The sequence below is a fragment of the Arachis stenosperma genome, chromosome 4, assembly GCF_014773155.1.
Source record: "Arachis stenosperma cultivar V10309 chromosome 4, arast.V10309.gnm1.PFL2, whole genome shotgun sequence".
In the NCBI taxonomy this organism is placed as follows: Eukaryota; Viridiplantae; Streptophyta; class Magnoliopsida; order Fabales; family Fabaceae; genus Arachis; species Arachis stenosperma.
Genome location: NC_080380.1, coordinates 1732954 through 1748444, shown reverse-complemented (window position 1 = coordinate 1748444; position 15491 = coordinate 1732954). Strand labels below are relative to the sequence as shown.

General features: G+C 26.2%; 1 protein-coding gene across 1 annotated transcript; it reads right to left on the bottom strand.

The window, feature by feature from the left end:
- Window positions 1–12715: 12715 nt before the first annotated feature.
- LOC130972895 (uncharacterized) lies at window positions 12716–15459 on the bottom strand. Its single transcript, XM_057897227.1, has 2 exons — window positions 15279–15459; window positions 12716–13187 (listed from the first exon to the last, which is right to left on the bottom strand). Exon 2 carries the CDS (start codon window positions 13169–13171, stop codon window positions 12935–12937), a length of 237 nt encoding a protein of 78 aa, XP_057753210.1. The 5' UTR covers window positions 13172–13187; window positions 15279–15459; the 3' UTR covers window positions 12716–12934.
- Between the last annotated feature and the right edge of the window lie 32 nt (window positions 15460–15491).

Here is a 15491-nt window from a genome sequence, read left to right as displayed (position 1 = left end):
GTTGAGCCGCTAGTATATATAATGGGATACGGAAGTTTGGTATCCAATTATTTCTTCCTATTTTATCCCTGTTCTCTTTTTATTAGAAACTGGCTTTATTTCACGACAGAATTTAAAAACTGATTTCAATAAAAAAAACGGCTACTACGTACTCATTTTTTTTATTTTATTCACTTTCAATAAAAAAAACTATTAATACGTACTCAAATTAAATACCGATTCATTTTCAATAACAAAATAATAGACGTCATAGTAACATAACATAATTAGTTGGTATTTTATAACAAAATTAATTAAATTAATATACATTCTTATACTTATTATTTAACTTAAAAAAAAGTGAGCACTTCTTAATAAAAAAAATACAAAAAGTTACTAGAATTTGGTGTCCAATTTTTTTTAGACTTCGTATATCCTTACATAATCTATTTTATAAAATAAATTTAGTAGACAAAATAATATTTTTTTAATATTCCATCTTTATCATATAATATACAAATAATTAAAAAATTAAAATAAATAATGTATTCATAAAACTAATAATAACAAATAGAATAAAGAAAAAAAATATTAACATATTGTTTATTTTTTGCCATGTGTATTTTTAAATTTGAGTGATTAAATATATTTTATAAAGTAATAATTATGAAATGAAAATAAATTTACTGCTCTAAATTATAAAAAGAAGTATTGAGTAATCTTTAACTAAAACTTTTATTATAAAAAATTATTACAAAAAATATATTTATGTTTCAAATTAACGTAGATGCTTGGGATAAAATATTAAAAATAAAAAATATGTATTTGCATTCTTATATTAAAAAAATAAATCATTTTATACATAAAAATATTACGTTATAAGATACTTATAAAAAGTTGTCAAACATAATAATTTTATTATCAAAATAGTATTTATATATTGTGTTAAATTAATGTAACATAATGATTTTTAATATACTTTAATTTAATTTTTTTAGTTTTTATTTTAATTTATATTTTAATATTTTAAAATTTTGGTAATAATATATATTTTTTATAATTTTAAAATAAAATCAGGAAAAATCTGACTTAAATACAAATATAATGATAGAAGAAGAATATAAAAATATTGATATTTCATCTCATGTATTTAAATACATGGCATAAATAAAAATTAATTCTTCTTACTATAAAATTATTGTCCATTTAAAAATTTAACAAATGCCAAAATTTGATCATGGTAAAATGGGTCATAATTTTATAAAAAAAATTAAATATTATATTAAATATTACAAACAGTGATTGGATAAATAATTTTCAAATTTTAAAATTAAAAACATAGATAACGCTTTACATATTTATATGAGTTATTGAATCAATTTTTATTGAATAACTATTTTAAATATTAATTAAAAAAATACTATTATATCAGCCAATGATAATAATCATGAGACACGTAACATTATTTATTATTAAAAAATATATTAATTTAATAATATTAAATATGTAATAAATTCCTAATGTGAAATGTTAACATATAAACACAAAAAATAAAGATAAATTAGAGTATAACAAATAAACTATTTTTTTTTAAAATATTTCTGCAATCTTAACGGATAAAATACTTATCATATTGTTAATTTATCATAATAAATTAAAAAAATAAATTTAAAAATGTCACAAATTAATGGACCATATTCAAACTTTGAAAAAAATCAATAAAAAAAATATAATAGAAGCATATTATTTTTAAAATATTCTCTGTTTCAGAATAAAATTAAACAAATTTAAAATAATTAAAATCACATTTATACGCGACATAAAAGTTAACTTTAATCATAATAACTAATTTTACTCTTATGAATTCAAATTATGCTTATTATCTATATTGCTCTTTAAAAATATAGGTCTGGAATCACATTATAATAAAGTTGTTCAAGTAAAAGATGTGGTGATGTCCTAACTGTTTAGTACCCTATATATTTAAAACATGTAATAACGTTGTTTTAAGTCATTTTGCCTATACATTAATAAATCTTAATATAGAAGATTAACAAAATTAATTAACTTAATTTACGCGATTTGATTTGATTTCTGATAACTAATTTTTAATTCTTTTAAGACAATCTACAACATATTAAGTATGTTTTTTTTGTATAAGTGTAGGTCGAGACATACACCACTGCTACTAATTCAATGCCTCAATCAATCTCTTATAATGAACCAGTTACAAACAATGCTAAAAGCCATGCAAATATGAATAGTTAGTACTCACTTACTCTACTTATATTTTTAATATTTTATCTTCATCGCATAATATTCGTTTAAAATATTTTTTGTATTGAATAAATTAAGATGTTTGATATTGTACACTATTATATATAATGCCTAATGTCAAACAAAATTATGAATTCTATAATAAAAAAATAAAACAAATAATTAACAAATACTATAAATTTTAAATAGGCAATACATTCATAAAACTAATAATAACAATAACTTTGTAATAAAATTTTGGTAACAACATATATCTTTTAAAATTAAATAGTAAAATTAGAAAAGATCTACCTTAAACACAAAACAACAACTATTGAAAAATAGTACAAAAATATGTCTTATTTTATCTCATGTATTTATTAATGTATTGTACAAATGATATGAATCCTTTTTTATTATAGAATCTTTATCCAATTAAAAATTTAATGGATAGTAAAATTTGGTCATGGCAAAATGTGTTCTAATTTCATAAAAAATATCTAAATACTATATTAAATATTACAAGTCAATAGGTAACTAAATTAAAAATTCTCAAACTAAAAATATAGATAACATTGTATATATTTTCATGAGTTATCAGACAAATTTTTATTGAATAACTAATTTAAGTACAAACTAAAAAAATGCTACTACAAATATTATTTAATGGCAATAACCGTAATATACATAACATCATTTAGTGATGAAAAATAAATCTTAATTAAATTACAGTAACTAGATAATAAGCCTTTATGATAAAAAAAAACTTATCAAATTGAAATTTAATAATGTATGGAATATAACATAAACACCCCAAAAAACAAAAACAAAATAAAGTACAATGAATAAACTATTTTTTAAAAATATTTTCGCAATTTTAGCGGACAAAATCCTCATCATATTGTTATTTTGTCATAATAAATTTAAAAAAATAAATTAAAAATATTATAAATTAATAGAAGACATTCAAAACTTTTAAAGAAATACAATAGAAGCATTATCATTCTGAAAATAATTTTTGTATATTTTAGAATAGTTGAGAATAAAAATTTATTCTATCGAATATTTCACCTCATATATTACCTAGAATTTTAAACTATGATCATTTTATATTACCTCTCTATTGTGTGGTTTTATAATTTAACATTTTAAAGTGTCTTATAGTAATTTTAGTTTTAACAAAATATAATATAAATAAGATCACGTTAATATTAAAATAAAAAAATACTTATCTAATAAATTTGAAAAGTAATAATATATTAATAAAAAAATAAAATTAATTTTTTAAAAATAATAGAAAAGCGGCTGAGCGCTAGTATATATAATGTTCTTTCAACTTTAAAATTATTGTCTCATTTAGACTTTAGAAATGAGGTGACAATAAGTAGGATAAAATAGAATTTGGACATAATTTTAATTCTTTTGGTAGATCGAAAATATTCCGATCTTAATTTTATCAATTCTCAATATGTGAATATCCAATCTTATTTATGAATTATAAAAAAGATGTGACATTATTATATAACTTGATGGACATATAAATTAAAAATTCATCAATTAATGATTTTAGTTGAATGGTTAAATTTTTTTTGTACCAAGTAAGAAATTTTTAATTTAACATTTATTTAAAACATATTTTTATATAAATATATAACATATAATCATATATATATATATATATATATATATATATATATATATATATAATGCAAATTAGTCAGAATAAGATTGAGACTCAAGTTACATTCTATTCAACTTACACTACCTACTCCAGATCAGATTGAAAATCTTATCATACCGAATTAGAATGAATTGGATAATAAGTTTTTAAAAATACTTTCTTCATTCCTAATTAAATAACTATATGTTTAGATAAGGTGAATGATATATTGAAAACCAAAAATTGATATATTTATTATTTAAAGATGTTTAAATATATTAATTTTTTAATATACTGTTTTATTCAAATAACTTCTTATAAAACGGCACACATAAACTTGAATTTTGGGGATAGGGTCATTAGTGGATTAGTATTTTATTGTGGCCTACCGGTGATGACCAATGAGATTGCAGCAGGTGGAGCTAACGTTTAACTAAAAGAAAATTATATGGTACAGATCTAAATTTGTACAAATTTAAAGATATAATGATGTGGCAAAATCTAAACCACACATTTTAAAGCTACACTTTTTACTCAAAACCGTAACTCTTCATAAAAAAAAGCGTTACCTAATGGAAAAAAGTAAATTAGAAGATTTAAGAGAAGAAATAATTAAGTTATCAAAATTAATAGATAAAAAATTAATGATTTTAACTAATGTTAATTGTAATGACACCGAATTCTTAAAATCAATACAAAATGATTTTTCTCAAAATCTTTATTTTACTATAAGTTTTATTGAAGGATTTCAAAAACCTGAAAAAACTTATTTTTCACACGGAATTTCTAAAAAATGTTACCATAGAAATGATTCCCCACATATTTATCATACCTTCAACCCACAATTAAATTCTATAGTAGATATGCTCGAAGAAATATTAGTATGTATACAATTTTAAAGGGATAAGGAAAAAGAGAATCCCAAAGAAGAAAAATTTCAAAATATAATCAACATAACAGATCTAAAAGTAAAACCACCATTGAAATTATGAATATTGAAGAAAAATTAGAAGAAGTTACAATGCTTTTTAAACAATTAAAAATGGCTCAAGAAAATAATATTATGGAACATGGTTTTCAAATAGAAGAAGAGTTAGTTAATTCTGAAAATATAGAAAATGAAGAACACATTCTAGATTATTCAAGTGACGAAGAACCAGCAATTCCAATACAAGTAAAAAATGAAGCTGGAACATCTAAGGATAATCAATCTCAATTTAAATGGGAAACAGGTTTTGATAATTATGCTTTTAAAAAAGGGTTTATAAATAAAGATTCAAAATATACAAAAATACCATCAAAATACGTTCCTAAAATCCAGGAAATTGAAGGAGAAAGAATGCTCGATTTAGACTGCAAAAAGAACGAAAAAGAAATTTTCGAAAATTGGTTAAATTCCTTCTTATTAGAAGCCTTTACTAATCCAAAACTTAGTGAATTGTCTGGAAGAGACATTTGGAATTACATAGGGTTTCATACTAAAGGAACTATAAGAGATCATATGACATCAATAGAAAACCAAATAATAGAAGAATTAGAAACAAAAACAATAGCTTATGATAAGATATTATATATAATGAAGATTCTATATAAAGAATTTTTTGGAAAAAATATTATAGATCATAGACAAGAAGTCTATAATAAAGAATATCAAGAAGCAAAAAATCATTTAGCTAATATTCAGATATATGATTTATGTAATGTGGAATCTTATATATGTGAATATAGAATACATTATTACAAATTAAAAGAAGAAGATAAAAATCATTATCTTAGTATGTACATAACAAAACTTCCATATCCTGCTAATGAATTTATAATGGGAAGATTTATAAGAGAAATAAATAGAGGAACAATTGAAAATAATTTTGGTGGAGCAACCTCTGCAATAAGAGAGGAAATAAAAGAACGTTGTATGCAAGAAGCAATTCAAAAAAGATTTACAAATATAATCAGAATTTGCTGTCAGGATAATGAAGAGATACCTCAAAAATATGGTCTTAATAAAAATTTTCAAAGAAAAAGAAATATCAATTTAGAAAAAGAAAATACTATCCAAACTGGAGAAAAAGAGATATTTTAGAAAAGAAAATAACAATAAAAACAAAAGACAAAGAAATAACTATTGCCCGAATAAAAAAGAAAATTGTAAATGTTGGTATTGCCAAGAAGAAGGACACTATGCAAATGAATGCCCGAAAAAGAATGATAAAAAGGATCTTACTAAACAAATAGAAATTGCTAAGTCTTGTTTCATGGAACCATTAGAAGAATCTGATGATAACTTAGACTATATTTTTGAATATGTCTCGGAAACAGACTCAGAGACTGAGTAATAATGCTACATTTATTACTATAAAAATAACAGAAAAGTTTATAAATGCCTTCATAGATTCTGGGGCAACACAATGCTTTGCTAGTTCAAATATAAAACTTGATTGGAAAAAATTAAAGAAACAATTAAGAGTTAGAATAGCTGACAAATCAATACATAAAATTGACAAAAAAGCAGAGATGGTTGAAATTTTTATTCAAAATTATAGGTTCATCGTTCCATCTATATATATGTTAGATTCTGGAATTGATTTTATCATAGGAAATAACTTTTTAAAGCTATATCATCCATTCATTCAAGAATTAACATATATAGTTTTAAAAGCTCCACACGATTCCTCAATAAATCAAAAATCAAAACGTATAAAAATATCAACTACTACTATAGATAAGATCTTAAAATTTAAAATATTTTCTATATTAGAAACATGTTATTTAAATCTATACTTTCAGATAAATATTCAAAAAAATAATCTTGAAATAAAGATAGAAGAACTTTTGGATGAAATATGTGCTGAAAATCCTTTAGATATTAAAAATACAAATAACGAATTAGTAAGCATTAAATTAAAAGATCCCACAAAAGAGATAAATGTTCCAAATAAAATTCTTTATTCCGCAAGAGATAGAGAAGAGTTCTCATTATAATGTAAAGATCTTTTGGAAAAAGGAATTATAAGATTAAGTAAAAGTCCTCATGCGGCTCCAGCTTTTTACGTTGAAAACAATAATGAAATTAAAAGGGGAAAACGAAGAATGGTAATAAACTATAAGAAAATGAATGAAGCAACTATTGGTGATGCTCATAAACTTCCAAGAAAAGATTCTATTTTAGAAAAAATCAAAGGAGCAACTTGGTTTTCATCTCTTGATGCAAAATCAGGATATTGGCAACTTCGTTTAGACGAAGAAACAAAGAAATTAACTGCTTTTACTTGCCCAACAAAAGAATCAACAAGTGTGTTGCTTTATGAATGGAATGTATTACCATTTGGATTAAAGCAAGCCCCAAGTATTTATCAAAGATTTATGGAAGAAAATCTAAAAGAATTAAATGAATTTGTTTTAGTATACATTGATGATATACTAATTTTTACAAAACAGGATAAAGTAGATCATCTTCAAAAATTATTAATAGTTTTAGAAAGATGTAAATAGAAAGGGTTAGTTCTTAGCAAAAAGAAAGCAAGAATAGCAAAACAAGAAATAGAATTTCTTGGATTAATTCTATCCACTCAAGGAAAGCTAAAACTTCAACCAAATATTCTAGAAAAGGTAAACTTATTTCCTAACAGAATAGAAGATAGAAAACAATTACAAAGATTTTTAGGGTGTATAAATTATATTTCGGATCAAGGATTTTTAAAGAATATAACAGAATACACTAAAAGCTTATTTCCAAAAATAAGTACTAAAAAAGAATGGAAATGGGATGAAAAGGATAGTATACAAATTCAAAGAATTAAAGAATTATGTGAAAAATTTCCAGAACTTTATATTCCAGAAGAAAATGACTACTTAATAGTAGAAACAGATGCTTCAGACATAACCTGGTCAGGATGTCTAAAAGCTAAGAAAGCTATAAAAAGTTTGGAACAAGAAAAAGAATCACTAGATTCTAAATATCCCCCAAAGGAATTACTTTGCAGGTATATTTCAGGGACTTTTACTCCAACAGAACAGAGATATACCACTCATAAAAAGGAAACTCTAGCAGCAATTAAATCTCTTAAGAAATGGAAAATTGATTTACTACCCAGAAAATTTACATTAAGGACAGATTCAAGTTACCTAACAGGTTTCATACGATATAACTTAAAAGTTGATTATAATCATGGACGGTTGGTAAGATGACAATTATTTTTGTTACAATATCCAATAAAAATTGAATATATTAAGGGTGACAAAAATGTTATTGCAGATATATTAACAAGAGAATGGAGTTCGTCTACAACGCATTAGATCAAGAAATTCAAAAATACGAACAAGAACTCGAAAAATGCAAGCATTGTCAACAAATAAGGACACAGATCCAATCCCTCAAGAAGGCCATCGAAGCAATGAAATCAACACAACAACCAAAATCATCAGAGTTCAGCCAGCTAAGCGTGGTGGAAAAATCAGGTGAAGAAAAAATTCCAGAAAATAAAACAATTGCTGAAATTATCAAAAAATCCACCAAAGATAAAAAATATTATGTAATTTATAATGGCCCCATGAAAGGAGTATATGATGCCTGGGAAAAAGCAGCACCATTTACACATCAATCAAGGATAATTCATAAAGGAGGGTTTTTAACACTGGAAGAAGCAAAGGAATCTTTTAGGGAATATGAAGCTCTTCATCCAGAGCAAACCCTAAAAAGAGCAGATAAAGCTCCAATTCAAACCCAGAGAACATGAATAATAAGAAACATTCCTACAAGAGCTGAAATCAAGGAAAAGAAAAGGGTCTGTAGATCAAATCTCAGAGAAACCCTTAACATAGTCCTGAATTGGACTGAAGAAAAAAGGGCAATCTTGGGATATTATCCTGTTGCCAAGGAACAGCTAACAAAGCTGGTTATATTTCCAGATGCTTCCCCATCTGACACCTATCAGTTTTTCCAGTATGAATTAATTGATACAATTTTAATTTTTAATGATTTGAAAATTATTAGTGAGTTTCCTGCAGGATTCATTGATGCAGTAAAGAGATTTAAAAAAATGATTGACAACGTAAATCCAAGGGATATATCCCTAAAATTTACGAATAGTCAACCTATTTTTAATGAAGAAGAAGAATGCTTGGTTCCAGCACATCAAGTAATCTTCATGTCCGTCTTCCCAGAAAATTTTCAACCAATTGATCAAGTTCAAGATTTAACAATCTACAGTCATGAAGGAAGACTAGCCAGCACCTTAGCAAGGGTCTTCGAAAGAACTCAAAAGATAACAAGGGAATCTCACACAAGAATCAATTATAAAAGCAGAAATACTTTGCTTGTGTCCAGTAAAAAGAATGAAATTGAAGAAAGAGAGATGAGACTCTTAGTGGAATTTGAATCAGCATTCTACAACTTATCTGGACTCTTAGAAAAGCTCCCTGAAGGGATAAAGAGGAATCTCTGCTATTTGATAAAAGACAGAGAAGACCACAAGTGCCAGCTATGTGTCTCAGAGTTATCTGAAGAAAGCAATAATGAAACGGAATCAACCCACATGATAAAGGAAGAAGACAATGCATCTGAAGGTCACATAATGAAAGAGGAAGACAGCACATCTGAAGCATCTTTCAACATTATTGCATAGTGACGTAAGCGCTTAAGTCATAGAGCACCAACAATGTAGCTGATGCAAGATAATAAACAATGACATAAGCAATGACGTCATAAGAAGGGTAAGGATGTGAATTGTCCATCAGACCCAACCATTATAAATAGGTTGCTTAGGCAATTGTAGAAGGCATCAGACAATAGAAAGCAGGAGGCTAAGAGTACTCATATGCTAGGAGAGCAAGGAGGAAGCTGCCGAGGCGATTCTATAGTCTGAAGAAGAATTCCCTTAGGAAAAACCAATTCTAAACTCCCCTCTGGAGTTAGTATCTACAATCTCCCCTCTGGAGATAAAAACATCTTATGTAAATATTCTAAATAAAGGAAGTTTTTCTCCAGAAAGGTACGCCTTTATCCTAATCTCATAGTTATGATTTTTTTAGAAAATTTAGAATTAACGGAAGAATCTGATTATTATAGATTATCTGCCTTATTAGATAATGAAAAACAAGCTGTTCTAAAAACAGAATTAAATCTCAAATCAAATGAAAATTTTAATAAACAAAATCTTTTAAAAGAAGTTTTCAATAGAAAAAATATAATATACTATGAAAAAATTCAACTTGAAGCCCCTATAAAGATAAAATCTGCCAATGGAGAACTTGAAATAGCTTTGATAAATGATGAAGAATTGAGTAAACAGATTGAGAAAATTAAGAATCAACAAAAAAGATATAAAATTGGATGGATTCATATTAGTACTATACAAGTCTTAATCAAATCTACATATATGAAAGGAATTAATTCACCAATAAGCTTAGCAGTCTGTGACAAAAGAATTACTGATGACCCAATAGATCAAATAATTGGAATTGTTCATGGAAACTTGGCAAATGTAAATGTTAAATTTAATGCCCATCTTGGATATGCTATACCATTATCAACTGAAAATCTTGGAAGATCTATAAGTTTGGCTTATAAATTTCACAGAAAGAATCTAATGGAACAAGACGATGAACCATTTTCAATTACATATGCGATAAATTATGCTTTAACAAATAGTCATCATAGTATAATATTTAAAAACAGAGAAAGAATTTATGTCGATGAATTATTTCAGAAAATTGTAAAGACAGAAATACCAAAATATAAAGCTATTGAAAACCCAGTTCTTTTACTAAAAGAACCATCAGAAAAATTAGTTTCATCAAATTTTCAAATAAGAGAATCCAAAATTAATAGCCCGTTAAGTTTATCTAAGTTAAAGATTAAAGAAGAAAATTCTGAAATAAAATAATTAACAAAAAAGGTCGAAAAATTAAATGAAACCCTAAACACTAAGTTATGACAATAAATAAAGAAAAAATATATGTAACCTATCAAGACAAGAAACAAGAGCTCTTTGAAAGAGAAAATCGGTTGAATTATTTACAGTTTTCTAAAATAAATCAAAGAGCATTTAAATCTCTAAAAATAATCTATGACAAATTGAAAGAAGAAGTTGAAGAGTTAGAAAAATTAATAGAATCTCTAGAAAATAGTGATGAATCGATGATAGAATTTGCAGAAATTCTAAGATAAATAATGAAGTATATAAAGATTGAAAGACCAGAAAACAAAATAAAAAGAAAAAGGGTGAAAAAATTAAAAAGTAAAATAAAGGAGTATAAAAGGGAATTAAATAATCTTCAGTTCGAAATTAATGACCTTATAATAAAAAGGATAGAAATAAGAACAAATATAAACAAGTTAGAGCTAAACTTAAAAAATTTATAAATGCCTGGAAAACCATATTATGACTTAAGAGAATTAAAGCTGTTGAAAGAAAAAATGGAAAATGAAGTTGAAAAATTAAAAAGATATTTAGAAACAACAGAAAGTGTAGAAATAAAAGAAGTTTTTGAGGATTTGAAAAATTATATTAAAGGAAAAGACAAACAGATAAAAGATTTTATATACAATAATACATGCAAAAAAGAATATTATAAACTAAAACAAGATTGAGAAATTATAAAAATGAAATTAGAATTAGTAATAATAGAAATGGTCAATACCTTGGATTATGAACTATAAAGTACCACCAACCAAATCTATACAAATTATAAACTTATTCGAAACAAAATATGAAGAGTTAAAAGAAATTTTGAAAAAGAAATTACATTTAAAAATTGGTATCAGAGCCAAGTTAACAATTAAGGGTAACACTTTTTCTTTAAGTAACACTTTTAGTGATACACTTTTAAATCAATAAAAAACAAAAATTTGTAAATCTGTACCAAAACTCATCTGTACACTAGATGGACCCTTAACTAAATTACACGTTTGTACCAGATTGTGATGGTTCATAACTTGATATTATGGGGTTTGATTTTACGTAAGTACGATACTGTAAATTTGAGTTATATGCGATTGGAGTTAAATCCCATTTTAGTTTTTGAGATTGGTAAATTGTATTGATTTAGTCCTGACTTTTAATTGTTATAATTTAATTTTTTAGAAAAAAAAGTGTAACAATATAATCTCTCATGTATCTTTCATCACCGCCGTCACCGTCATGTCATTAGTGGCGTAACTCAAACTTTATCACACTAGACATATTAAAACGACGCAGTTTGCGTTTTAGCACTAAAAAAGACACTAAATGACGTTATTTGAAGATTTGAACAATACTAAAATGTAATATCCCTCTATTTTAATATTATTCAAACCCTGAAATAACATCATTTAATACTTTTTTTGCGTCAAAATGTGTACAATGTGATTTTAATATGTTCAACATAATAAAATTTAAGCTATGTTACTAGCAGTGTTGAAAAAAGACTATATTAGTGTATTTTTTTAAATCTAAAATATCAAATTATAACAATTAAAAAATTAAAAGACTAAATTAGTGTAATTTACCAATCTAAAAGACCGAAATAAAGTTTAACTCTATGCCATTGCATGCAAATAAATAAAATGCTTTCTTCCTATAAACATCAAATAGTTTATAGCATGAGTACAAAAAATGGATAATTTCTTAAAAAAATTGTAATTTCTGAGAAAGCTAAAAGAAAAAAAAAGTCAAAAGAGAAATAAAAAACACATTATAATTGCTCTTTCGAAAAAAAATTAAAAATACCTAAGTTGTTGGACGATTTTTGGTGTCAAAAAACATTGTTAAGGAAGAAAATACTAGAACCATCAACCATTCCACATACCTCTTTGGAAAGAGAAAAATGAACACCAAACTATAAATATAGCAACTTTCTTTCAAATCACTCCCAAGCAATCATTCTCTGTCATCTATCCAAACAAAGATTTTAAGAAACAAAAACTCTAGAAACTCTTATAGGAAAAAGCAATGAAAGACAGGAAAATAAACATCAATATATTCAGTTATTCACAATGCAATGCAAGTATATCAACTCATGCTACTTCTCTGAATTGCATACAGATCTGAGATTATATATCTACTTGAACAAATGCGCAAGAGCAGGATCATCCAGATCCACATCCAACAATCCATTCAACTTCATGTACTCCACATAATGATCCGGTGGCTTTACTGCACGAGTATGTTTTGGAACAAAGCGATGAATTCTCTCAACATCTCTAGCAAGCCACTTGGCATATACCTGGTCCACAGGAGGTACGATCTTCAAAAATATTACATCATCCTTCTCTTGCTTCCCCATTTTGTTTCCCATGGAAGGCAAAAACAATCTGATCAGTTCCCAAATTGAGCACTGACATGTAAGAATAACTTGCGCATAGAATGAATAGTAAGTACTATAGCTATCAATATTATAAAGAATTCTGCAAATTTCATCTGCAATTGAATATGAATGAGTTGTATGCTAAAAATGGTATGCAATTGCAAACACTGGAATTAACAGAGCAGATTGATTCAACAGAGGGTGTTACATATTCATGAAAATTTGAGCTTGACATGGACTAGACCAAGTTATTATGATCATAAATAATTGACAGGTTCCATTACTCAAACTGAAATCTAGGTATTTGGCCTTTTTGCTTTTCTATATTTCTTTTGGGCACTGCACAAAAAACGGAAACAACCAAGAAAGAACCAAGCATTCCAAGAAGAATATTTCATCTAGAAATGAAACCTTTTTCAATTAACATGACATAACAAGAAGCATCTTCACAGATATTGATGTTAATTGAAATCAAAGCAGAGAGAAAACTGAACATTAAAGGAAAGGAAAGAGAATTCAATAGAATATGGCATAAACCCGAAGGATTTGGATGGATAGTAAAAAAGAGGTGAAGATTTACATGGGTGAATTTGATGCACACACGTATATAAAGTTACACATGGTTGAATTAAACACTTTTTGCTTATATGGCAATACATAATTAGATATCTATACATCATTTTATTTACAGACATCCAGAATGCAAAATAACCCTTAGAATAAGAGTTAAAAAAATGGATGTTACTGGAAGCATATCAATTTATCTATCTACTTTTTCCTGAAATTTTCTCCTCATAGATTAATCAGAAGAATACACTTCAACCATATATAAAACTTTTTAGCATTAAAAAAACAATAATATAGAGTATATTGACCCTATTATGACCAACTAAAAAATCTCTTAGAAAAATAACATGGAACAAGTGTCTACTGTCTACATGTAAAACAATCGTAAGCTTAGAAACAATTATTAAAAAAAAAATCAAATACAATCACAAGCTTAGAAACAATTATTAAAAAAAAATCAAATACAACAAATTCATAAAGGCTAGATTCAAAAGAGCTTCATGAGTAATAAAAAACACAGATATGAAAATCCAAAATTGACTTTCTAATATCAGATTATAAATTTAAACAAAAGACTAGAAAAATAACTCATATATGGAGTACTATCTTATGTTACCACTGTGAAAGTGATCAAGACAAATTTCAGACTCAACAAGATCAAATACTGTTATCGATTACTCTTTAATTTGGAGTATTCTAAATAATTCTCGCTTCTTTGTTGTTATCATGCTATTGAATAAAGAATTTGTTGTTGATTAAGGTTAACTTAAAACTTCTATGGTACATAAGTTAATATTATTATCTTGATTCAGCAAACAACACACAAATAACTTATGAGTTATGACATCCACTTCAATACTTAGTGACCTTGGTCTTTATCGGATTAAGCTAATCAAAAGGTTCCTTTGTTTACATTGAAAAACCATATTAACATAGCAATAAGGAAAAATCACTACAGTTGATAAACTAATCACAATAACAGTTAAGAAAATTCACCAAGATGGTACACTAATTAAATAATTCATACACTAGTCTATTCACCGAGTAAAACCCCCAATTGGTTTAGAAACGTTTTTTGAGTGGCGACCTTAGTCTTTCATTGTTGTTTTTCAACCATTATTCCCTAATTTTCAAATCATTACAAAGATTAGCAATTAAACATGCAAAAGAGGAATTTTAGTCCCCAATCAAATTTTACAAAATAGTACTCATCTGTCTCACAATGTGAACATCCAGGAACTAAAAGCTAATAAACCAAAACCAAAGAATAAAGTTGCCACCGGAAAAAAAAAAAGGTTTAGGGAACAATTTGTGGATTTTACTCTCTTTCTCACTTGGATCATGACATTAACATGGTTATCAACTTATCGACTTATCCTCAAGCACCATTACCTGAGGCATCTTCACTCAATTGGAATGAACCAAGCCAATTTTTTCCACATAAATTTCAAACACTTTGTGGAGTCAAATTATGACTATTAATTAGAGAAAATAATAGCAATTAGCATCGTCGGAGACAAAAAGAACTCACGCGAGAGCGGAGGGTGAATGTTGTTGGTGGAAGAAGAAAGCGGCAAGGACGGTAGAGTCGAGAGAAGCTTCGCGAAGCGGAGCAGTGTTGGATTAGACGAGCGCTTTTCCTGTTTCTAATGAGAGAACCATAAATTGCGATTTCAGATTTCACAGCCACAACACAAACCACAGATTCGTGGAATATAAAAATTATTTTTATATTTTTAAAATA

Excerpts from the sequence above, each read along its gene's own strand:
- LOC130972895 (XM_057897227.1), bottom strand. The coding sequence starts at position 13,171 with ATGGGAAACAAAATGGGGAAGCAAGAGAAGGATGATGTAATATTTTTG.